This window comes from Oncorhynchus keta, chromosome 32 (genome assembly GCF_023373465.1).
Source record: "Oncorhynchus keta strain PuntledgeMale-10-30-2019 chromosome 32, Oket_V2, whole genome shotgun sequence".
NCBI lineage: Eukaryota > Metazoa > Chordata > Actinopteri > Salmoniformes > Salmonidae > Oncorhynchus > Oncorhynchus keta.
The window spans coordinates 13490363-13517134 of NC_068452.1; the positions used below are offsets into that span (position 1 = coordinate 13490363).

Here is a 26772-nt window from a genome sequence, read left to right on the forward strand (position 1 = left end):
TCAGGGAAAAGGCCTGTCTGCATCAAGGCTTCCTTCAGCAAACATGTCTCCAGGAGCAGTATGTCTAGTCTCTGAAGAGTCACCTTTGACCTCTCGAGTCTGCCAGAGCTAATGATCTCATGAAAAGACATGCCTTTTTAAAGGAGGCAGGTACTCAGATAAAATGTGTATCCTGGGTTAGGAAAGAAAGAGGGGAAAAGAGCGTACAAGGCTTTTGGGAAATGCTGACTTGTTATATAGAGCAGAATAGTTCAAGGCAGTGATGACTATAAGAATAAAATATTTCTCTGGTGTTATATTACTAGTTGAAATGCCTGTGTGTTTTGGAGCTACTCTGGAAGTGCACAATGAGTGCTGAGTAGGGGAGGATTAGTCAGCCCTACAAATTCCTGCGCCCACACTCACACCATATATAAACCAGATACCAAAACACAACAGTCTAGTAACAAACAGACATATGCCCGAACACCCACCTAACACATGATTTTCCAATTACGACAAACTCGCACATTATAACCCAGTCATCCAACAACACATGGACCATATAGACGTCGAAAACCCGGGCCCCATGAATGATATCAAAGAGTATTTTTGCCCATTGTGGAGTGAATTTGAACGGCGCCACAGTGGCTCTTTCTGCGTTTTGACCTATGGCCTTTGAGTGTTCATGGCCGTGTTGGCCAGAAATGTCCATTGAATAATCACGTATGAGGACGCCATCATCCTAAATCCAAAACGTCGTACTTTTTGGGAGTGATTACCATTGCAAACTACGCAAAGGGCATGTTATCCGGTGATCACGGTCACTACCCATTATCTGCAGTTGCGACTAATTAAGCCTGTTGAAACTGCTCTCGGGTCCACGTCGCCGCTCTTGATTAGCGACCATAATTCCAATTAACCTCGAAACGGATGGGGTCATCTTCCATCTAATGGTTCCCTTTGTAGAACGGAAAACTCCCCATGTGACAGCACACAAGAGACGCCACCGGTAATCGGTTCATCAGTGGCTCGTCGTGAGGGCGAGTTCACTATATACATTTCCACAGTTGCCGGAATGGCTTCGAGTGGATGGCCGAAGTGGGATATCGATGGGCTTCCTGGTTGGCGGGGTCAACTTGGGGTCAATGTTACCCGGCAGGATGTGGGTGGCAGAATTGTGAAGGTGGCGATACGCATTCCATGAATTATGAATTAAATCCATAGACAAGCCTATGTGACGAGCCATAGACAAGCCATAGACAAGTCTATCCATAGACAGAACTCTTGGTGAGTAAGACACGGAGCAGCACTTTTAAAAGATTTAGCTTCTCTGTTTGAAGCATATGGTGGAATCACTGGACTGAGATTTTTTTTATAAATAAAAATAAAAACAGCTCTTCCTGTGTGGTTGAGGCCTACTGTGCTGAGTACCCTCTACAAATACATCCAAAGGTAGCAGAGAAGATTTAGAAGACTTGGGTACGCAATAACATTTCAACTGGTCGGTAGCTAAAATTTGTGTTATTGTATCCCCAAAGCTTCTTACAAAATCCCTTTTGGGAGCAGCAGACAGTTTAGTGTGGTGGCAGGGATAAATGTTTGAAGAATTGAAAAAAAAAAAAACACAGATGGTCAAAACATAATACTTTAAAACCTATAAGGAAACTGTAATTAAAAAAGCATGACAACAAAAATAGGACTCGATACCAATCCAAAGCCACTAGTCGGTCACACTGTTGGTAAATGACTACATAACGAAACATCGGTCATGAGGCCTTATGACTGGTAGGTAGTAAAAGCTGGGTGAAATGGCCTAAAAATCATATTTAGATTTTTTCCAAATTGATGGGCGATTCATGATATACATCTCAATTTCTTGAACGTTTTCTCTAAATAAGCTTTGTTGGAAAATTAAAAAAAGGTCAATGCACTGCATTTCAAACAGGCAGGAATAATCTAATGAATTCAGGGCGTGAAACATTATACCTAGGCTAAATAAGCATTCCACAATCATAACACACACAAATAATTTAATTATTTTATCAAAATAGTTTAATTATTAACCTGCTTTTTTGCAATAATCACAGATCTGGCTTTGAAGTCAGTCTTCGAAAATTAGATTGTTGGTTACAAATTTAACCTGAACCATGCACATCCACTAGTAATGACCACCTTATGGCAGGCATTGTAGAAAATTAACACGTCTCCTACACAACCTCTCAAGCACAAGCCAGCTAAGTAGCCAGACAACTTGGATCTATTTGCTTGCTAACAAGGTAGGCCAGTTGAACTATTAGGAATTGGTGTCTGTGTGAGAATGGGAAGGTGCACAGTTCACACAGCACAGAAGAAGTGAAGAAGACGAGACCAAAAACACACAACACTCATGAAAACTAACGGAAAATGATTATTGCGATACAGGCATTGCACTAAAACATACATTTTAATTCATTTATGACACATCGCCCGGCCCCAGTTGGTAGTCATGCATTAGTCTGACGATATTGCCTGATTCAGAACATTCCTCTAACATACAAGCCAACATGGTGACAGTAATCAAAACCATTAGAGCCAATATGGTTGTTTAGCATCCAAAGCCACTTAGGCCTCCTAAAAGGGAATCAAACCCACACCCTTGGTGTGCCAAGCACCATCCTCTAAACAACTAAGTTCTTCTTGGTTCCTATAACTGAACCACCAATATGCTGTCACCTTTTTCTACCTTTTGACTTGTCTACCAAAAATGTTCAAAGACAACTTGTGTTTGCAAGTAATCGTCCTTTAAAACTAAAAATCGGCAACAAACAGAGTCCTGCCAATATCAGCACATCCATAATTTCCCTCAGCCAGCTCTGCTCAGTGGGACTTGATCAGATGACTTCCCATCCCAATTCATAAACGACATCAGCGGAGATAGAAGAGTCAAGTGATCCAAGAGTGTCAAAGGAGATCCCTGAGGGCTTCCAATTGAGATGTCACTTTCACCTCAGTGAGGAGAAGGAATGCAGGGAGGGAAGGCCGGTAATCTTCTTTTTATCTCCCGTTCGAGGCTGGGGCCAGTGAGGTCAGTACCTGGCTTCTGCTCTGGGCCGGAGAAGACAACACATCCCCCCAGGTTGTTTCGCCTCAGAGGGGCTGCAGTTAACCGTAGCACGGCCAGAGGGGTTATCACAAGCTTGAGTTCAGGGTCATTGACGTGGCTTTGCTTTCCTGACGTTGTATGAAAATATCTGGTAAGGTGGGCTTAGTTTTTATCTGAAAGATTGAACAATGCAACAACTTTTTCATGGTGTCCTTTATGTTAGCCCTTGCCCTTTAAAATGTTTCAGTCACTGAACGGTCATTAAGCCAAATGATACATAAGAAAAACAAAGACCCTTCTCTTCATCTTTCACAAATATATGGAAGACATCTGGTAGATGTCTGGTAAAGCTGCCCCTGCAACCTATTATAGGTGGCGGATGTCAAACTATAGGGATGAGGTGAGAACACCTCTCTGGGAGCCAAACAGAAAAGGCTTCATCGCAGCCTTTTGATTGAGTTAAACCCCTGATTGGATGTGGCTGACTCCCACGTCTGTCAATTTGGTGCATTGAGGCACTGTAACCCCCCAAAATCACCCCATGATTACAATTGGGTGCGGTCTACAAATGGGTCTAACAATGTCATAACCCACCCAGTGTCATTCTGTCATTATCCCAATAATAATTCTAATGATAGTGTATCCCCGGAAAAAAAAGGACATTGTTGTACTATTATTTATCACCATCCACTAAACGACGAAGAATAACAATACTCGAAGACGACAGATTTGTTATGAAAGCAGTCAGAGCAAACTAATCTTCCTTTACAGCACAAGAAAAAGGTTAAGGAGGATTACATAAATTAAATCAAGCATATCGGGCTCATCATCCACCCACACAAACGAACCCACAAAGAAAAATAGAAATGCCATGGGATATCACATCAGTGTAATATGGCGGGAAGTGTAGGCCACAAACAACATCATTTGTACTCTGCTGTCGAGGACATTTAGTCTACATCCTCATTAATTCTTAGACAAATGGCTCGAAAGTGATCTCCTCTGGCAATGAAGAATGGAAATAGTAAATGGTTCCCCGGTCGTTGCTGAAATAACACAAACTGTGGGACTCCCATTTGGAGTTGATAGCTCTGAGGGACCAAATATAATAAACTACGATTAGTAAATCGAGCAAACAAATGATGCAAAGCATAGAAATAGAGAGTAATGTCCCCAAAGGGCTAATGTATGCATTAATACAACAACAAAGTCGCTTGTCATTCACTAATAATTGCAGAACCATTGTCAAACTGTCATCTGAAAAAAAGCCTTGCTCAACCCTCAAATGCATTAGTGTTGAAGAGAAGAAAAAAAACACAAGAAACTTGTCAGCACAGCTGCCAAGATCCAATAGAAAACTTAAACGAGACGTTGACCAAATATGATATGACCAGTTAAGACAAGCCCCAGATGATTGTCGATGTAGACACCCACACTACTGCTTTGTAGCTCGTCACTACTCAATAGTTATGAAGGCCTCCAAGTGTCACAAAACTCTAAATAAACCCGTCTGTCTTTTGATTGCATACACCTCAATGACAACAGCGGTTGTTGCTTTTACCAACCTTTTGACAGGTGTTTCTACAATAGCATGAAGGCTTCTCATTCTTTCTTTTCATAGACCTATCAAGCTCGATTGGTTGTTTTGCATTTCCCAGATGGACACCAACCAAGGATCAATTAGAGGTTATTAAGAGGTGAAATTAATCAAATTTTCACCCGGAGGCAATTGCTGACATCCTGAAAACAGCTTCGACCTTGGGGAAATTAAAGGTGGCCGTCTACTTTAAACACAGTTTGTTTTAAGCAACGTTGCACTTGTCTTTGTTAGTAGTTTGATGTAAAGGTCAAAATGTCTAAGATCTTAAAGTTACTTTCACTGAGAACTCTGGAAACAAAGTGTGCACTTAGCAACTGTATCAGCCCTGGCCTACTATTACGACTAACTCAAAGATTCAATAACCATAAATTCAGCCAAATTAAAATGTTGCGAAAATAAACTCTCAGCAGTCAAAAATACAATTTTGCGCAAACCAATGAAACAAATACACGTACAAAAGGCCAAAAGTCCTCAATTATACTTGTCAGCAAGATTGCATACAGCATCCATTTGTCATATCTAATTTGAAACGCATCCAAACCGGGAGGTTGATTCAACACCGCCCCAGCTAAAGCACACAAGCATTCAGACACACTTCATTGGTCCACAGTCATTTTCAAATATTAAACACGGTTTCAACAGATTATTTTCTGGGTGAAAATAAAAAGAACGTGTGGATGTGACTCCTATGAATGGAGATCGGCGATCTATTCTATTGGTGTGGTAGATAGTGGTGATGCTTTGTCGTCAGTTTTTAAACCGTCTTTAATAGGAACAAACGCGTCTCTGAGGAGAAGTCGAATTGGATCTCAGTGTGGGCTATGGTGTCAGGTGTCGAGGCAGATGGCTGCATGTTTGGAAAAGGCCTTGCCAGCAGCTTGATCCACTCCCTTGAGAGTATGTGGTGCTGGATAGAGAGAATTTCAGATGATAGCGTAGAGGTTCCAAAATGTTACAGAGACTGGGAATGCGGTTACAACACACGAGCAGGCTAAACGGTATCCTTAGCCTGCTGTTAATCCCATTTCCTTACAGGAGTGTATGAGAATAGCAGTAGTGTTTGATTCAAGCCATTCATATTTTTCCAAGGATCCACCGAGAAGAAACTCTAAAATGTAGAGTTGTCCCATCTAGAAAGTTAATCACAAAGGTTGCTTCAGTATTTAAATATTTCATTGGTTTAACTCCTTACGCTTAAGTCTATATATATCCTTATGTACATATTCTTTATCCCCTTACACTGTGTATAAGACAGTAGTTTTGGAATTGTTAGTTAGATTACTTGTTGGTTATCACTGCATTGTCGGAACTAGAAGCACAAGCATTTCGCTACACTCGCATTAACATCTGCTAACCATGTGTATGTGACAAATAAAATTTGATTTGATTTTGATCCACTTAATTGACCTTAAACCTTGACTGTGGTCCGTGACCTAAGTCAATCACCTGACCAGTTTATGGCGCCAGCCCAAACACTGCGCAGGCCCAGTAATTACAGCTAATAATAGATTAAACACACAAACGAGTCGATTGAATAAAGCCGTCCACACTGGTAAACCTGTTAATCCCATTTTTCAACCTGCAAGGGCTATGGCCCCCCGTGACTGACTAGCTGGGCTGGCTGGAAAAGTAGGCTGCTAAGACCAGGTGATTCACGTTTGAATGTCACCGCGATCAGTAGAGCGGAAGTCAGAGGCCTTTCCCCGAGCTGGCATTGCCTCTTCAGGGCTCTCTGCTGCTATCATGGGGAAGGATCCGTTTTAATTTCCATCGACCTGCAACTAAACTCTCTATGGGGTTTACGGAGGAGTGGCGCCTGCCTGGCCACAGACTCCTTTCACCTGTGGTATGGAGAATTGGGAATGAAGGGAGGTGATTGTGGAGGCAGCTCCTCCCTCCAGCTTCACGGTGAAATCAAATCATTGAAGACCACAGGGTGGCCCAGATGAAGGGAGGTCAACGGGGAGTCCAGCAGAGACTTCCGGACTCCATGCAGGGACACCAAGAAAAGGCCTGGCTACCGCTGTCCATCTCACAGATGGCCCCGGCTAGCTAATCCCAGTCTGCGTCCGTGCATTCCCTTGTTACCAGATACCGGATCACAAGAGTTGATGAAGGCCCTTTAAAAATGTGTTTACCCAGTCCTAAAACCCCTTGTCTGTAACACTATCATGCAGCCTTTCTCGTCAGGCACGTTGAAATAGGCCTACAAGCTGGCCTGCGGTCAGGTTACACATGTGGATGATTCGATGTGCAGACTATCGCCAGTGGCCATTTTCCTGTTCTGCACCACACAGGATGTGTGTACAGAGAAAAAAAGTGTGCGGCACAAAGTTGCAGACACCTGGTTAGGAATTGAAATATGTGCAGTACACTACTGGGCAGGGCAAGAAAAAGGTCAAGTGAAGGACAAGAGGATAACTTGTTTAGTCTACAGCAATATGGCACAGAGTCCTTCCTCTCTTGACCTTGTTTGGAGGAACACGAAACACATCAGGATTGATTCTCTCACTTCATTATCTATAATCATGCAAACCATGCACATGATCTTCCCTGCCAAGTAGGATACTGGCGATGAGCTCACACTCCAATTATTTAACCTCCCCGGGGGAACCAAAGAAGCAGAGTACAAGGAGGTGGGGAATATGGAGATGAGTAGAGAAACCTGACCCGCAAACAACAGATCCAGATAACATTATACCCCCAATGCCCTACAGTAAGGAGTACTGAGTTTCCAAATATCAAGAGTGGAAAGGAGGAAAAGGCAACGCAGAGAAGGATTACTTTCATCTACAGTGAACACCTTGCTGAGGGACGACTTTCCTTGGCCTGCTCAAGGGGACCTTAATGCAGACAGAAAATACCCTGAATACACTGCTCTGGAGTGTGGGCTGCATCTATAAACGGGCTTGGCTTGTCTCAGCTGTCCAGCATTCCAGGAACAGGATTAGAAAACAAAAGCTGTGCCTTTTAATTAGCTGCCTCCAGTAAAGAAAGTTGGAGCCCCATTGAGCAGGCTTGAGTGCTGACAGGTACTTTTGCAAATTCAGATAAAAGGAGCTAATCTGGCCAAACAAATCACCCATAAGCTTGTCCTCTCAGGCGCTTGGCAATACAAATGCTATTGATTTTAGCCATATGAGGAGGGTATGCAAGCTAGAATTGGTTGCCAGTTTTGAGCATTTTAGGCATGTTGGTGAGTGGAAGTATTTTGGGAGCCAAAGGACTTTGTTTCCATAGCCATTTTTTAGGGATTCTCGTGTGTTTTGGGGACTTCATATTTAGGAAAAAGCTAATCGAGGCTAATGTATTCTTGGCTGCCTCTTGAACTACCAAGGTCTATTCTGGAGAAAACGACTCCTTTTTTCAAAGTTGAGCTTTTCTGTCAGATTAGTTCTCATGGCCGATAAACCACTTCACAAGTCATGGTGTTTGACATCTCAAACACGCAAAGCATCAGCGATCTATAAGAAGATGTACTTAGCAGGCGTTTCTCCAAAAGTCTGAAATCAAAAGTACCGCGTTGTAGGCTGATGAAGACAACAGCTGGACGGTCAAGGTTAACACTGCCACACTAGGTAGAAGAAACAGACGTAGCTTCAATATAAACCAAACCCTTACACAGGTACCAACTAGTTTAGTTGACAAATTGTCCAAATATATGCTTGTGTGTATGAGACTTATTTTGATAGCATAATAATACCAGCATCATCACTACGCTATCAAAACACATTTTTTAGCAACAGCCTACATACTTAGGATAGTTTAATTTGAAACTATACAAAATGTCTTGTAGAGCAAACTTAGCCAATTTGAGAAAGCATACTCAGTGGTGTAGTGGAGGGTATACGCAAGTATATGGCGTATAACCATTTATCTTCAATGGTCATTGCATATAATCACTTCTTAATGCCCAGGATGCATACCATCAGAGATGGAAATATCTATTTGAAATGTAGAAAGTGATCCAAAGATGCAACAACCATCATGGGTTGCCAATATGACTAGGATAATGCCTTTGGTTGCTTGACAATAAAAGAAAGTGGAAAGAAAACTAATTGAACAGGATAATACTTATGAGGAAGGCTTTATAAAATAAATTGCCTCCACATGTCTATGGTGGAATTTTGGCTATAGGCTACTTTGAAGCTAGGTAAGAAATGCCTCATAATATGAAATAAAATGTCCAGGTTTCAAACAATTAAGGAACAGGAAAAATATAGCAATGCTAATGATGGGCCTATCAAATCAAATGTCTTTATATAGCTCTTCGTACATCAGCTGATATCTGTGCTCCAGCCTAAAACCCCAAACAGCAAGCAATGCAGGTGTTGAAGCACGTTGGCTAGGAAAAGCTCCCTAGAAAGGCCAAAACCTATGAAGAAACCTAGAGAGGAACCAGGCTATGAGGGTGGCCAGCCCTCTTCTGGCTGTGCTGGGTGGAGATTATAACAGAACATAGCCAATATGTTCAAATGTTGATAAATGACCAGCATGGTCAAATAATAGGTCTTGGGACATAGCTGCCTATCTGTCCTCATGCCTATCCGTCCTCAGGTAGATGGAAAGGCTTTCCCAAAAACCTTCTCAGTTAAATGTTAACTAGCTCCAAAGTAGCCTATGCCTACCTTGCAAAATAATATCATGATTATTATTATTAATCCAGTGGCCATTTGTTTTGCAAACTCCATCTCCTGTGCAACAGAAACACCACTAACCACAGTGTTTAGGTACCTGAGCCTTTGAATTAAAGGGAAACTACACTCAAAAATAAAAATGTCGTACATTTTTACCCAGGTCTCAAAAGTTGTCTCCTGATGTGGTTTATGCATTGTTGTGGACTTAGAAAAACAACAAAACTAAATATCCTATTTAAAAAGGTGTGAGAGCGTAAACCTGAGAGAAAACCAACATGAAACCTGTGAATTTCTGACTCTGTTGACAGACTTATTTATCTGTTTCAATAGTAGGCCCAAGATGTACTCTTAAGGAGCCTAACATTGCCTAACATTGCCGTTACTCCTAAAAGGTCAAAGGACCTTGTGTTATTTTCAGAGGTAGACTGGCTCTGGCTGCCAAAACAGCCAAATGCTCCATCCAAACAGAAACTGATTCTCAATTGCAATATGATTCTAGAAAAACAAACCGCTTTACTTTCCTATCCCAACAAAATACTTTCACAAATGCAAAAATAATAAATGTTGTCATAATATATACACTAACTGTTTCCGAATATTTCTCCACTGGAAGCATGCGGGCCTTTAAGCCTACTGCATGCTTCTGCTAGGGGTCCCAAAATAGGGTGCTTCGCTAGAAAAACTAGAAAAAAATAGACAATAGTACTGTTTGTCCATCTTGAGACGCCATAGCCAGATACACTTCCTCAAAATAGTCTGAATTAATCTAAAATAACTGAAGAAATCTGTCATTTTTTCACTTTTCTGTCAAGGAGATCATAGTTGGGCAATTTTACATCTATGTTTTGTGCAGTTTTTCTCAAGTACATTTTTTTGCATAAAAAACAATTAGTCTCTCCTTGAATTACAAACACTTAATTGAACAACCCCTACTGTTGACCAATCCCCAATCTTCCTCAACCGAGTTCGGCTTGCCTCGAGAAAAAAATCTGTGCATGAACAACCGGAAAAAACCTTACCGAAGACCGAAAACGTCACAAAATGTCGTCATAATACATGCAGGAACTGTTCCAGACGGGAAGTATGCGGACGCCTTTAGCTTGTCCTGACTTAAAGACCAACATAGGATGTATCATTTTAGGTGTGCATGTCATTGTTTCTCATAGAATTCTTCACAAAAAAGTTAGTATAATTTTGGCTAAATGTTCGTATACCCACTTCACACCACAGTCGTTTTTACCTCTTCCCTTTGAATCCCAACATAACATGCAGTGAGTTTTGCAAACAATCAACATTTAACTCAAAGGAAAGAAGTTGAACTAGCGCTGTTATTTGTACAATATCAAGAAGCCGTATCGTATCAATTCTGGATTCAAAATATCTGTCCAGTTTACAATTTATGAACGGTGTTTTGCTTCTAATGAAAAGTTAATGTAATTTAGGCTAGAGAGCCCGCTGTTTGAGGGCGAACTCACAGCACAATAGAATCCTTTTCAGATCTCGTTGTTGTTTTTACCATTATACACCAGATTTAGATGGTCAGGCCGACTTTTAAAGTTGCATTCGGTTATACCATTTGAACAATACCAATTCATGCCAAAGTGTAATTCTTATAAATGTGGCTACTTTAATCGAATTACTTAAACAACAAAAAAGATCTTACCTCAGACGAGATCTAGATAACTCCAATACCATTTTATCCAAAACGATGAACTTGAAGGCTTAACATCCTAGTTGAAGAATAAACTGTGTTTACCAAAGACTTTTTGCAATTGCAACTAGACAAAGCCCCGTCCCTACAATTCATGATCTGTATCAATAGGCCTAGCTGTGTCTGTCTATACAACTAGTTTCTGTTGAGTCGCGCTGGCAGCATCGGCAGAAGTCCCGCCTATCCCATGCGGTCATTTGTTTAGGGATAGGCTGGCCTACCTTGACGTTATTGCCCGTTTGTTCTCTGAGATGTCAATCATCACTTGTAATTGCTGAAACATAGACACAACTAATGCAGAAAGAATGAGTAAAATCATACATAATACAGTAATGAAAACATGAGCATAAGTAATAGTAGTGACACATTATCTTTCCTGTACTGCTCGACAATGAATTCACATTGGTCCACATTGTGTCCACATAAAGTAGCCTATCTAAATGAAATCTCTTAAATGGTCTATTACTGGCCCCAACTGGAAGTTTGCACAGCCACGAATTGGACTACAAGTTGCCTTGCTTTTTGTAACAATAATAAAGTGAATATATCTGAGCCTGACCATCTAAAATGTCTACTCGTAAAAGGCAATCTTCCTAGATATACTTCAAATTCATTGAACGAGTATGAGAGGTTGAACTTCTTCATGATAACCTGAAATAGGTTTCTCTATTACAACTAATAAACGGACAAACCACTTCAATTCAATATGAACAGAGACTGCAAATTATCTTTGATTTATTTATTTTTTCTTTACAAAAGTGATTACAATTATAAATGATAGTCTACTGTACAGCAGATTAAAATAGGTATCAATGGCAGTTCTTTCTTTATGTGCCCTGCATGCAATTCATACACAGTTGAAAGAAATCAGACACCAAGTGGCATTAAAGAGAAGGAGCAAATACATTTTGATCGTCTTGTATGGTATTCAATGGGGTAAGTCTATTCAGTTCAGTGTATTGCACTACTTGTGACCCTGCATCAAGTGTCTGATTGCTTCAATATAGTAATGTGTATTGTTTTATGTTGTATCAGGCAGTCAATTCATGGTAACAGCCAGTAACCAATGGAAAGAGTCACAAAGATTGTAATGCTTCGGCCCTCCATTGTCCATTGACATCCATCAATTATTGAGTGGAAATCCATCTTTGGTATGGGACGTTTGGTATGGGATGTCCTGACTCTCTGTGGTCTCTAAAGATCCCATGGCACTTATAAAGATTAGGGGTGTTAACCCCCGATGTCTTGGCTAAATTCCCAATCTGGCCCTCATACCATCATGGCCACCTAATCATCCCCAGCTTCCAATTGGCTCATTCATCACCCCCTCCTCTCCCATGTAACTATTCCCCAGGTCATTGCTGTAAATGAGAATGTGTCCAACTTACCTGGTAAAATAAGGGTTAAAAAAAGGGTTGAGGATACCAAGTCAAAATCACAGGTAAGAGTTTAATATGGGGAATTCTGTCTAATTTCCCTTATTAAAGAACAGTACATGCATGACTACTTTGGTCTTGTATGGATGTTTTCAGTCTCCTGTAGTGAGATTCTTGCAGACTGTAAAGTGTAAAGTACTTAAGTATTTTGGGGGGGATATCTGTACTAATTTAAAACCAAATACCTTTGGACTTTTACTCAAGTAATAGTGTACTGTGTGACTTTGACTTGAGTCATTTTCTATTAAGGTATGACAATTGAGTACTTTTTCCACCACTGCTGCTTGCACACGATAGTCCTCTAATGTCACTGAGACAATGTGAAGTAAAAGTCCATTTGGAGTCAAGATTGGAAAAGGGGGAGAATAAACTGATCATAGATCTGGGTCCGAATCCCACAAAGCATCTCAGAGTAGGAGTGCTGATCTAGGATCTGTCATATAATCTTATTCATGATCTAAAAAAAAAAGCAAACTAATCCTAGATCAGCACTCCTACTCTGAGACGCTATACGTTTAGGGACACTTTAATCTCTGGCTGGTTGGTCACTGGTCTGTGCTTCAGTGTGGCATGGTCACCACCTGGTGGGAGAAGAAGGAACATGAGAATACATTGAAGACTAAAATTGAGTTGTTCAAGGCAAAACCAGTTCAATCTCTTTCAGACAATTGTTCACTCAGAATGTTCAGGCTGTATCAAAAGGTGTTATCTGTGTTAAAACAGACATGCATACACTTCAAGCTTTTCCTAATGCGGTGTCCATATAGAACTTGATTTAGAATTGAAATGTAAAAGTCTGAAATTTAAATCAATGTTACTTACAGTGGGACAAAAAAGTATTTAGTCAGCAACCAATTGTGCAAGTTCTCCCACTTAAAAATATGAGAGGCTTGTAAATTTCATCATAGGTACACTTCAACTTTGACGGACAAAATTAGAAGAAAAAAAATCTGAAAATCACGTTGTAGGATTTTTAATTAATTGATTTGCAAATTAGGGTGGAAAATAAGTATTTGGTCACTTACAAACAAGCAAGATTTCTGGCTCTCACAGACCTGTAACTTCTTATTTAAGAGGCTCCTCTGTCCTCCACTCGTTACCTGTATTAATGGCACCTGTTTGAACGTGTTATCAGTATAAAAGACACATGTCCACAACCTCAAACAGTCACACTCCAAACTCCACTTTGGCCAAGACCAAAGAGCTGTCAAAGGACAACAAAAACAAAATTGTAGACCTGCACCAGGCTGGGAAGACGGAATCTGCAATAGGTAAGCAACTTGGTTTGAAGAAATCAACTGTGGGAGCAATTATTAGGAAATGGAAGACATACAAGACCACTGATAATCTCCCTCGATCTGGGGCTCCACGCAAGATCTCACCCTGTGGGGTCAAAATTATCACAAGAACGGTGAGCAAAAATCCCAGAACCACACGGGGGGCCATTGTGAATGACCTGCAGAGAGCTGGGACCAAAGTAACAAAGCCTACCATCAGTAACACACTACGTCGCCAGGGACTCAAATCCTGCAGTGCCAGACGTGTCCCGCTGCTTAAGCCAGTACATGTCCAGGCCCGTCTGAAGTTTGCTTGAGAGCATTTGGATGATCCAGAAGAAGATTGGGAGAATGTCATATGGTCAGATGAAACCAAAATATAACTTTTTGGTAAAAACTCAACTCGTCGTGTTTGGAGGACAAAGAATGCTGAGTTGCATCCAAAGAACACCATACCTACTATGAAGCATGGGGGTGGAAACATCATGCTTTGGGGCTGTTTTTCTGCAAAGGGACCAGGACGACTGATCCGTGTAAAGGAAATAATGAATGGGGCCATGTATCGTGAGATTTTGAGTGAAAACCTCCTTCCATCAGCAAGGGCATTGAAGATGAAACGTGGCTGGGTCTTTCAGCATGACAATGATTCCAAACACACAGCCTGGGCAACGAAGGAGTGGCTTCGTAAGAAGCATTTCAAGGTGCTGGAGTGGCTTAGCCAGTCTCCAGATCTCAACCTCATAGAAAATCTTTGGAGGGAGTTGAAAGTCTGTGTTGCCCAGCAACAGCCCCAAAACATCACTGCTCTAGAGAAGATCTGCATGGAGGAATGGGCCAAAATACCAGCAACAGTGTGTGAAAACCTTGTGAAGACGTTTGACCTCTGTCATTGCCAACAAAGGGTATATAACAAAGTATTGAGATAAACTTTTGTTATTGAGCAAATACTTATTTTACACCATAATTTGCAAATAAATTCATAAAAAATCCTACAATGGGATTTTCTGGATTTTTTTCTTCTCATTTTGTCTGTCATAGTTAAAGTGTACCTATGATGAAAATTACAGGCCTCACATCTTTTTAAGTGGGAGAACTTGCACAATTGGTGGCTGACTAAATACTTTTTTGCCCCACTGTATTTACTTAGGCTACACTTTGCAGTATGAACTCAGCTGGTTTGTGTGTAGAAATATTAATGCAAGAATGTATATTACACTATTGCAGATGCATTGTGTGTGCATGTGTGTGTTATGAGTGCAGATATATACAAATATAAGATGGACACTTTTGTTGTTCTAAATACCTCGTATTTTTGGACCACAGTAATTCAAGGTGCTCTTTCCCGGTCTGTGCCATTCCAAATATCCTCCAGCTCCTCTTCCTCCTCCTCAAACTGCCAATGATCAGGATGAATATGATCTGGTTCTCTTTTGGGTGAAGTTTCTTTTTCCAATACCATCATTGGTGCGGAGCTGTCGGAGCACACGCAACAGTTGTCCTCAGAGCACACAATGACTCGTCCAGACCTGCGCACACCCATCCATGTGGAGTCTTCAGACACAGTAGACAAGACCTTGATCTCTACAACTCGAAGTGCACTTTGGAAAGTGAATTGTCTCTTTGCAGAAGGGAAGTATATGTGATTATTGAGGTCTTGAATCTTAGTGTGAACACTTAAACAGTTGTGCTTGTGGTTCTGTGACGGTTCAGTGCGGGTGTGGTCATGCATCGAGCTGCTGCAGTTTGGTTCAGTGCGTTGCTTGTTAGAGTCCAAAATGGCCACTGGAATAGAAATCTCAACCCTATCCTCATCGTGGATACCAACAGTGCTGGAGAAAATGTTCTCATGTCCAGCAGCAAGGGCAGGACTCCTTGTGGCGCATCTTAGGTCGTGATAGACGTCATCTTTCTCAGGAAGCGAGATACACTGAACCAAAAGAGAAACAGACTCTGCGCTCACCTTCTGTGAGTCCTGCCTTGCTGTTTCGCAGCTCCTTTCCTCTTTCGGACTGAGGGTGAAAGTATGTCCAATCACTTTGTGAGTCTGACTGAGTGTTTTTGAGTCTGCCAATTTGTGTAGATTCAAAGGTGAACCATTTTGACCAGCAAAGTCCCCTGTTTTGCAGATACTTTCCTCCCCTGGACTGAGGGTGAAATTCTGCCCAATCACTTTCTGAGTTAGACTGAGTGTATTTGATCCTGGCGGTCTACATAGAATCGAAGGTGAACCATTCGGACTGTCATGTTCCCCATCAGCTTCAAGATGCCTTTCCTTCTCTGGACTGAGGGCGAAAGTCTGTCCAATTACTTTGGACGATACGTGAGTCTGACCGAGTGTGTTTGAGATATACAGATTCAAAGGTGGACTGGCATGGTCCCCATTGGCTTCAGAAGGCACTTTCTCTGTTGTGAGGTCTTTTGCACCTATCTGTGAGATTTTCCCCCAATCCTTGGGTAGGTCAAAGCTCAACATCGACCCAAGAGGGATAACGCCATAGTGGCTCTTGTCTTGCCTAATGGTCATCTCATTGGGCCCATGCAAGAAATGCCCCTGGATGGTAGGAACGGTAGGAATGCTTGACGTGTCTGAAGAGTTTCCATCTATGACACTCACCACAGAATTATTTTTGATATACAGTTGGAGTTCTGTATTAACTGGACTCCCTTGTTTGGCATGGCATTCCTTCTTATCCTCCAGTGGCCAGGTGTAGGCTCTGTGTGTGGCGCCGATGGGCACGGTAGTAACCCCCTCCGTCTTGGGCATTCCGATAATGCCAGTCACAGTGTGCCTGTGTGTAATTTTCTTCCTCCTCTTCATCGGTCCCTTCAGGTTTAAGGTAGAGGTGGTACTGGTTCTGGGTAAGGTGGGGAGCAAGACAGTCCTGACTTGGGGTGTGAAAGTGGCGTTGGTTGAGCTTGTGGAAACGGTGGTTGACACGCGGCTCGTGTCTGTGATATGAGGCGATGCCACCTCTTCAAAAACAGGACTTCCATCTGTGACTTGCAGATAGGTGCTCACCTGAAAAAGATTAAGATAATTGGATGTATTAAAATACAAAACTCTGCAAAATGAGACTTTCATTATCCTTGAAGTTAAATGCTTATGCAACCATGATCAAAGACATCTTAGATTAATTTACGAAGAACCAATTTGATACTCATGCAAACTTTATGAAATATGTAGTTGATTCTGTAGGAAAATACTGTATGTTATTTTAAGACATTACTTCAGCTGCAAGCCTTCAAAGTGGGATCACACATTCTGCAAAACAAAATCACATGGAGATGAGGTGGTCTCATACCCAGCTGCAGTGGCAATAGCTTGACCATGACTAATCCACTGAGTGTGAGCCAAGTTGATGAAACACCACTTCTGGAATGGGGGACCTTACAGAAATCTTACAGCACATTCCTTTACTAATGGCTGCTCTAGGCCATTAGGATCAGCTCTCTCTATCCCAGTCTAAAGCTTTTTAAGATAAACACAATAGAAATGTGCCTGAAAGTCTTGAGGTTCTACTAGATGTTTTGTGTTAAAATACACTACGTGGCCAAAAGTATGTGGACACCTGCTCGTCGATCATGGGCATTAATATGGAGTTGGTCCCCACTTTTGCTGCTATAATAGCCTCCACTCTTCTGGGAAGGCTTTTCACTAGATGTTGGAACATTGCTGTGGGGACTTGCTTCCATTCAGCAATAAGAACATTAGTGAGGCTCGCAGTTGGCATTTCAATTCATCCTAAAGGTGTTCGATGGGGTTGAGTTCAGGGCTCTCTGCAGACCAGTCAAGTTCTTCCACACCGATCTCGACAAACCATTTCTGTATGGACCTCATTTTGTGCAACTTCAATCCTCTGGGGCCTGATTGGTGTCACACTTTTTCTACATCCCTAGCAAACACAGCTGATTAATCAAATTGCATTCTAAACTGAAGATCATGATTAGGTGATTATTGGAGTCAAGTGGGTTAGCTGGGGCAAAACTGTGACACCAATCAGGCCCCCGAGGACTGGAATTGCCCACTCCTGGTCTAGAGTGTCACTGTATGCTGTAGGGTTAATATTTCCCTTCCCTGTACCTAAGGGGCCTTGGCTGAACCATGGAAAAACAGCCCCAGACCATTATTTCTCCTCAACGTTACAGTTGGCACTATGCATTGGGGCAGGTAGCGTTCCCCTGGTATCCGCCAAACCCCGATTTGTTTGTTGAACTGCCAGATGGTGAAGTGTGTGTCTGCAGCTGCTCGGCCATGGAAATCCATTTCATGAAGCTCCCGACAAACAGTTCTTGCGCTGGCGTAGCTTCCAGAGGCAGTTTGGAACTCTATAGTGAATGTTGCAACCAAGGACAGACGATTTTTCCGCGGTTCAGCACTCGTCGGTCCGTTCTGTGAGCTTGTGGGGCCAACCACTTCGCGGCTGAGCTGTTGTTGCTTCTAGACGTTTCCACTTACAGTTGACCAGGGCAGAAATGTTCAAACTGACTTGTTTGGAAGGTGGCATCCTATGACGGTGCCACATGGAATTTCACTGAGCTTTTCAGTATAAGCTATTCTACTGCCAATGTTTGTCTACGGACATTGCATAGCGGTGTGCTCAATTTTATACACCCGTTAGCAACAGGTGTGGCTGAAATAGCCGAATCCACTAATTTGAAGGGGTGTCCACATACATTTGACCATGTTGTGTATTTGTCATTGTCATTGTCGCAACCCCTATTACCAGCCTGTTCAACCTCTCTTTCATATCGTCTGAGATCCCCAAGGATTGGAAAGCTGCCGCAGTCATCCCCCTCTTCAAAGGGGGAGACACCCTGGACCCAAACTGCTATAGACCTATATCCATCCTGCCCTGCCTATCTAAGGTCTTCGAAAGCCAAGTCAACAAACAGGTCACTGACCATCTCGAATCCCACCGTACCTTCTCCGCTGTGCAATCTGGTTTCCGAGCCGGTCACGGGTGCACCTCAGCCACACTCAAGGTACTAAATGATATCATAACCGCCATCGATAAAAGACAGTACTGTGCAGCCGTCTTCATCGACCTCGCCAAGGCTTTCGACTCTGTCAATCACCAAATTCTTATCGGCAGACTCAACAGCCTCGGTTTTTCGGATGACTGCCTTGCCTGGTTCACCAATTACTTTGCAGACAGAGTTCAGTGTGTCAAATCAGAGGGCATGCTGTCCGGTCCTCTGGCAGTCTCTATGGGGGTGCCACAGGGTTCAATTCTCGGGCCGACTCTTTTCTCTGTATATATCAATGATGTTGCTCTTGCTGCGGGCGATTCCCTGATCCACCTCTACGCAGACGACACCATTCTATATACTTTCGGCCCGTCATTGGACACTGTGCTATCAAACCTCCAAACGAGCTTCAATGCCATACAGCACTCCTTCCGTGGCCTCCAACTGCTCTTAAACGCGAGTAAAACCAAATGCATGCTTTTCAACCGATCGCTGCCTGCACCCGCATGCCCGACTAGCATCACCACCCTGGATGGTTCCAACCTTGAATATGTGGACATCTATAAGTACCTAGGTGTCTGGCTAGACTGCAAACTCTCCTTCCAGACTCACATCAAACATCTCCAATCAAAAATCAAATCCAGAGTCGGCTTTCTATTCCGCAACAAAGCCTCCTTCACTCACGCTGCCAAGCTTACCCTAGTAAAACTGACTATCCTACCGATCCTCGACGATGTCATCTACAAAATGGCTTCCAACACTCTACTCAGCAAACTGGATGCAGTCTATCACAGTGCCATCCGTTTTGTCACTAAAGCACCTTATACCACCCACCACTGCGACTTGTATGCTCTAGTCGGCTGGCCCTCACTACATATTCGTCGCCAGACCCACTGGCTCCAGGTCATCTACAAGTCCATGCTAGGTAAAGCTCCGCCTTATCTCAGTTCACTGGTCACGATGGCAACACCCATCCGTAGCACGCGCTCCAGCAGGTGTATCTCACTGATCATCCCTAAAGCCAACACCTCATTTGGCCGCCTTTCGTTCCAGTACTCTGCTGCCTGTGACTGGAACGAATTGCAAAATCGCTGAAGTTGGAGACTTTTATCTCCCTCACCAACTTCAAACATCAGCTATCCGAGCAGCTAACCGATCGCTGCAGCTGTACATAGTCTGTAGGTAAATAGCTCACCCTTTTTCACCTACCTCATTCCCATACTGTTTTTATACTGTTTTTATTTATTTACTTTTCTGCTCTTTTGCACACCAATATCTCTACCTGTACATGCCCATCTGATCATTTATCACTCCAGTGTTAATCTGCAAAATTGTATTATTCGCCTACCTCCTCATGCCTTTTGCACACATTGTATATAGACTGCCCATTTTTTTTTCTACTGTGTTATTGACTTGCTAATTGTTTACTCCATGTGTAACTCTGTGTTGTCTGTTCACACTGCTATGCTTTATCTTGGCCAGGTCGCAGTTGCAAATGAGAACTTGTTCTCAACTAGCCTACCTGGTTAAATAAAGGTGAAATAAAAAAAATTAAAAAAAATTGTGCCTTTTAGGTAGACTTGACAGTATAACATCATCGTACACATTGGGTCAACTACCTGCTTACAGACATCTACAGCAACATAATTCAAATTTGACTGTTGTCCAAAACTTGTCTTGTGGTATGTACATATGAATATGTGGTGATCTGTACTCACCCTATGCACAGGTTCCACTGCCTGCCTTGGCTCCACTGGCCCCTGTTGCAGACTGCCCCTGGTGGCTGTTGGTCAAAACTGAGGATGAGGTTGATGCTGCTGCCCAGTGGGGTGACAGTAGCACAGGGCTCTTCAAGGATAATGCTGGGCGAGTTTACTGCCACAGCCAAGGGGACGTGTGGTGTGACGTTTACCAGCTTGGCAAAGTTTTCTCCATGGTGACCTATCCCCGGTTGGGATTTTTGTGGTCCTTCAAACCGGCTCGCCACCATCAGCCTGTGCTTTGTGGACAGTCTTTCCGAGGACTTGTGTTCTGCCAGAGAGGATAGATTCTGCAAAGAAAACCAAAGATTTTTGTTCAATAACTCTAATTTCAAGTATTTTTACAATTATTTTTTAGGTTTTGTGCAATAAGCCTTGATCCTTAGGAGCATATTTTGCCAAGATTTGGGCAGGTTGAATATCGTCAGAAAGCACGTGGTCTTCTATACACATGTACACAGTAGCTGCACCACAGCGATATAGTTCAGTGCATTAAATGTGTCGAATTCTTACAGACAACAGTGGTATTGTTCTGAAAGAATTTGTTATAACGAATAAATATCGTATTGATGTGAAAGCAGGGATATCCTTTTATTATTTATTATTATAATACATTATTTAGGGGGTAGCAGGGATATCCTACCTGGGGTTGGCCTTGTGAAAATCTGGTTGCGTCTCCCTGAGGGGCATCACTTCTTCTTGAATCCCCTGACCTCTCCCGACCTAGCTGGTCTTTCTGTGCCCTCCAGTACACCAGGATCCATCCCAGCATGCTTTGCAGTTCCTCAGTCCTCTCCTTTATCTGTAGAAACAGTTGCCAGATATTTTCAGTCTCTTCTAATGGTTGGGTCATTTGGGGTTTGTGCTAATAGACTAGTTCCATTTTTAAAACAAGTGAAAGTACAAAATAATTTAATTAATCACAGTCTCTTCAAAGGCTGTAGTCCACAGAGCAAAATATGTTTGTGACACCTGTTGTAAAATAACTCACAATATCTGCCAAGTGATGTCGCTCCTTGATAAGCTTCTGCCCAGCAGCAGCGAGCTTGTCAAACTCGTCAAACTTCTGCTCTATCCTCAGATCAAGCTCAGATGGAACACTTGATTCTACCAATCTCCACTGCTGGGCTGAAGCCTCTGAGAAAATGCAAGTCTGTGTGTCCTCTGTCCATGAGCTGTATGGGAGGGAGAGGAGAGGGGGGGGGGCTCAGTAGGTAAATTGGTTATTACAATAAGCATTCATGAGCACTAAACATATACATGTACATTATTCAGGACAAAACAGGCGCAACATTCCAGTTGAACCAATTGTACCAAGAACAATATTTGACATCACACTGTATGTGTAATCCCTTACATCATGGCCAGGTAGGCCCTAAGAAAATCTTGCAGTTGCCGAAATTGTTGGAGGTTGCATTGGTTCTCTGTGATGCTCCAGCCCAACTCCTGCCAAGCTTGCTGGGTCGCATGGACGTTCTCCCCCAAAGCCCCTGCCATCTCAGGTAGGAGGACCTGTAGTTGCGAAGCCAGTCCCTCAATCTCCTCCACCTCCTCTTTTATGACCTGATAGTCCCTCTGAAAGAAGATCATACTGTATGTTTTATACTGTATGTGGAACAATTACACTCTCGCAGGTGAGTTGAACTAATAACTAATAACGCCTGTCATAATCTTATGATAGATAATGGACATAGGGTTGCATTCTGCTATGAAAACAAAATCTATATTTTTTCCTGGTCTTTCAATCTACAGAGGGACACCATGGCTAGTATGATTGAACTCATCATGTATCATGACTGGATAGCCAAAATTACACTATTGACAGCTTATGCTGGATAGTTTGAGAGAACTATCCTTTATTAGCAAGTGGCTGTTCCACTGGATGTCATAAGGTGTATGCACCAATTTGTAAGTCGCTCTGGATAAGAGCGTCTGCTAAATGACTTAAATGTAATGTAAATGTAAAGTCTATGACTCTGAGATGAGATCTCACAATTCTAGAGTTTTTTTAATACAATGCTATGGAGCGTTAAAGAAAGCTGATGCATACACAATATCTCTGAAGACACTGGATTAAACAGTGCATTCAGACCTCTTGACTTTTTCCACATTTTGTTACGTTACAGCCCTATTCAAACATTTTTTGCAAATGTATTAAATAAAACATTGAAATATAACATTTACATAAGTATTCATACCCTTTACACAGTACTTTGTTGAAGCACCTTTGGCAGCAATTACAGCCTTAAGTCTTCTTGGGTATGATGCCTCAAGCTTGGCACACCTGTATCTCTGCAGATCCTCTCAAGCTCTGTCAGGTTGGATAGGGATTGTCGCTGCACAGCTGTTTTCAGGTCTCTCCAGAGATGTTTGATCAGGTTCAAGTCCGGTCTCTGGCTGGGCCACTCAAGGACATTCAGAGACTGTCCCGAAGCCACTCCTACGCTGTCTTGGCTGTGTGCTTAGGGTTGTTGTCCTGTTGGAAGGTGAACCTTTGCCCATTCTAAGGTCCTGAGTGCTCTGGAGCAGGGTTTCATCAAGAATCTCTCTGTAGTTAGCTCCATTCATCTTTGCCTCGATCCTGACTAGTCTCCCAGTCCCTGCTGCTGAAAAACATCCCCACAGCATGATGCTGCCACCACCATGCTTCACCTTAGGGATGGTGTCAGGTTTCCTCCAGACATGACGCTTGGCATTCAGACCATTCAGATTTCAATCTTGCTTTCATCAGACCAGAGAATCTTGTTTCTCATGGTCTGAGTCCTTTAGGTGCCTTTGGCAAACTCCAAGCGGGGTGTCATGTGCCTTTTACTGAGGAGTGGCTTCCGTCTGGCCAGTCTACCATAAAGGCCTGATTGGTAGAGTGCTGTAGAGATGGTTGTCCTCGTGGAAGATTCTCCCATCTCCACAGAGAAACTTTGAAGCTCTGTCAGAGTGACCATCGGGTTCTTGGTCACCTCCCTGACCAAGAACCTTCTCCCCTGATTGCTCAGTTTGGCCGGGTGGCCAGCTCCAGGAAGTCTTGGTGGTTTCAATTTTCTTCCATTTTAGAATGATGGAGGTCAGCCTCCCGAATGGCGCGGCAGTCTAAGGCACTGTGCTTGAGACGTCACTACAGACCTGGGTTCGATCCCAGGCTGTGTCACAGCCGGCCATGACCGGGAAGCAGGGTTGGCAGGGTTGCGGCTTGGCAGGGTTGTGTTTCGGAGGACGGATGGCTCTCTACCTTCATCTCTCGATGGGACAAGACTATAACTATCAATTGTCTATCACAAAGAAACATAAAAAATAAATAAATAGAATGATGGAGGCCACTGTGTTCTTTGGGAACTTTAGGTTTTTAAATCATTGTCAGCTCAAGCGATCTCAAGCAAAACCCATTGCTTGACTATACTCCCAGACTAACGGCAGGACGTTAGTGGAAACCATCCCTTTACAGAAAGACAGCATTAATAGAACAGACATGTCTTACTATTAGTTAAGTATATAATCGTTAATTATTCATATCAAACAAATTTGAGATTTTTGGTTCCAACCACTGTGTCTTTGTGAGACGCAGAGTAGGTGAACGGATGATCTCTGCATGTGTAGTTCCCATGGTGAAGCATGGAGGAGGTGGTGTGATGGTACTTTGCTGGTGACACTGTCTGTGATTTATTTAGAATTCAAGGCACACTTAACCAGCATGGCTACCACAGCATTCTGTTATACACCATCCCATCTGGTTTGCGCTTAGTGGGACTATCATTTGGATAATGACCTAAAATGCACCTCCAGGCTGTGTGAGGGCTATTTTAACAAGAAGGAGAGTGATGGCGTGCTGCATCAGATGACCTGGCCTGCACAATCACCCAACCTCAAACCAATTGTGATGGTTTGGGATGAGTTGGACCACAGAGTGAAGGAAAAGCAGTCAACAATTGCTCAGCATATGTGGGAACTCCTTCAAGACTGTTGGAAAATCATTCCAGGTGAAGCTGGTTGAGAGAATGCCAAGAGTGTGCAAAGCTGTCATCGAGGCAAAGGGTGGCTACTTAGATTCTTCAAAAATGTAATACCTATTTTAATTTGTTTAAGACTTTTTTGGTTACTACATGATAGTAAAAATAAAGAAAAACCCTTGAATGAATAAGTGTGTCCAAACTTTTGACTGGTACCCTATCAGATGACAGGTCCTGGGAATCAAACCCACTATCCTGGCATTGCAAGCACCATGCTCTAACAACTGAGCTACAGAGGACCACATCCAAATCACAAACTGTTCAGTCAACCTGACTCCTAAGTTCTTTGATGTCTTGGACTTTGATAGAGGGAATGTCCTCTTTTTAACACGCATACATATACTGTATATACCTCTAGCTCATCCTGTTGCTCCTGCAGTCCCTCGAGTTCAGAACTATTGGGCTCACATCTGACCGCCATGTCTGTCTCAGTGTCCAGAATGTCCATGCTGAACTCTGCACACCTGGACAAGAGCTGGTTGATGCGCAGCTTCAGTGTTGATTGCTATAGTAGAGGAGAGGAGAGGAAAGGAGAGAAGAGGAGAGGGGGCATTGCAGATTTTTATTTTAGCCCATAGGTAAAGAATGACTCTTTGCTTGTAGAGTTTCACAAACTCAACAATAGTAGCAGAAACAGCCTGTCTTTACTAGCATTGACTGGTTACACTACTTCAACCAGTCAATGCTAGTAAAATCAGTCTGTTTCTGTTACTATTGTTCAGTTTGTGAAACTCTACAAGCACAGTGTGCAAATTTGTGGTGTTTTTTTATGTTAAAAGCAACAGAAAATAATCATATAATAAATGCCATTTAGCAGACACTTTTATCCAAAGGGACTTAGTCATGCATGCATATTTCACTTACGGGGGTTCCTGGGAAACAAACCCATTATCCTGGTGTTGCAAGCACCATGCTCTACCAACTGAGCTACAGAGGACCACATCCAAATAAAAAAACTGTTCAGTTAACTCCTATCTGACTCATAAGTTCTTGGATGTCTTGACTTTGATAGAGGGAATGTCCTCTTTTCTCCACTGCTTGACCAAGATCCTCCAGGACCCCCACTAATTCCTCCATAGGGTGGTCCATGCACCCCTGGTCATCCATTTGTCCAGTAAGGGTCTGCCATGATACTCAAATAATTATTCAGTATTTTGGTAGATTGTGGCTGTATTAATCTAATTGAGTTATCTGATGATAGAATTGGAGTGTGGTTAGCTTTGCCTGCAAGGCCAGTGACCATGTCTTGTTGAGGTCTAAAATGAGGTTTAGTGGGAGTGTATGTATCTAGAAGAAGAAAAACACCCCACCTTCCTTTTACGGAGGTTTGAGGAAACGGACTTGCAAGGAGGATATTAATAAAGTGGCATTGGAAAACCACGCGAATGGAAAAAGCTGAAACCTTACCTGTTCCTCTACCTCACAATGATCAAAGTTTTCATCCTGGTCAAGACACCTAAGCAGCTCTGTCAGCATTCCTCTGTTCTTTTCCTCCAATGTCTCAGAGAGATCCTTGACTTCTGGGACGCTCCAGAATTCCACGTTTTCCGTGGTTGCCCTGTATTCTGACATGCGTCCTTCGAGCCGATCCTTGTCTGTCTCATGATTGTCATCCTTCTACAAAGGATAGCATGGATTTGTCTTCAATACTGCATACATTGCCCTCTGGGGACCAAATAGTGTCTCAGAATAGGAGTGCTGATCTAGGATCAGGTCCCCCTATCCATATAATCTTATTACTATTATGTAAAATACATAACTGATCCTACATCAGCACTCCGACTTTGAGACACTATGAATACAGGCCCAAATCAGTATATAGACACCAATAATCAATACCTCCAAGTTGAGCCTCTCAGAGCTGTTTGCATCAATCATGCTTCTATGATGTCTTCTCCTCAGAACTTCCCATAGCGTCTCCACTTGGCCAAGGAGGTCCTCCATCTTCACACCACCTTTGTGCTGACCTTGGGTTGACCCTGGCTTTTCCTGTACCAAAGCATGGAACATAAATCTTTGCTCTAGTCTATTATGTCATTTTGTAGGATAAAATAAAATATTTTCCTTTTTAACAGTCACATTTATACATTTCTGAATTGTAAATTCTATTAGTGAATAGGAAAATAATGAAAGTAATGTTCAATTTAAACCCTTTGCCAGAATTAAAGACCCCAACTCTGATAGCCCCTGCAAATCTCATCATACAATACTGAACAAAAATATAAACGCAACATGCAACAGTCAAAGGTTTCAATAAGTTACAGTTCATATAAGGAAGTAATTAAATTGAAATAAATGAATTAGGCCCTAATCTATGG

At 42.5% G+C, this 26772-nt stretch overlaps 2 protein-coding genes across 6 annotated transcripts in view; both read right to left on the minus strand.

Moving 5' to 3' along the window:
* The window catches only part of LOC118365737 (signal-induced proliferation-associated 1-like protein 2), a 110687-nt gene extending 99509 nt beyond the window's left edge, over positions 1 to 11178 (minus strand). For 3 of the 5 annotated variants that reach the window (XM_052490182.1, XM_052490180.1, XM_052490179.1), the window contains exon 1: positions 10965 to 11176. The gene's annotated coding sequence lies outside the window, so the exon portion shown is untranslated. Of the gene's footprint in view, positions 1 to 10964 lie in introns of all 5 variants that reach the window. The other 2 variants (XM_052490183.1, XM_052490181.1) reach the window with 2 other exon arrangements.
* Positions 11179 to 11712: 534 nt separating this feature from the next.
* The window catches only part of LOC127914389 (uncharacterized), a 32319-nt gene continuing 17259 nt past the window's right edge, over positions 11713 to 26772 (minus strand). Inside the window, exons 11-19 of the mRNA XM_052490189.1 lie at positions 26294 to 26443; positions 25862 to 26071; positions 24807 to 24959; positions 21811 to 22028; positions 21445 to 21628; positions 21097 to 21255; positions 20412 to 20743; positions 15029 to 16744; positions 11713 to 13029 (exon numbers count right to left, since the gene is read on the minus strand). Of these exons, the coding sequence (XP_052346149.1) occupies positions 16741 to 16744; positions 20412 to 20743; positions 21097 to 21255; positions 21445 to 21628; positions 21811 to 22028; positions 24807 to 24959; positions 25862 to 26071; positions 26294 to 26443 (1410 nt within the window). The 3' untranslated portion in view covers positions 11713 to 13029; positions 15029 to 16740. The remainder of the gene's footprint in view (positions 13030 to 15028; positions 16745 to 20411; positions 20744 to 21096; positions 21256 to 21444; positions 21629 to 21810; positions 22029 to 24806; positions 24960 to 25861; positions 26072 to 26293; positions 26444 to 26772) is intronic.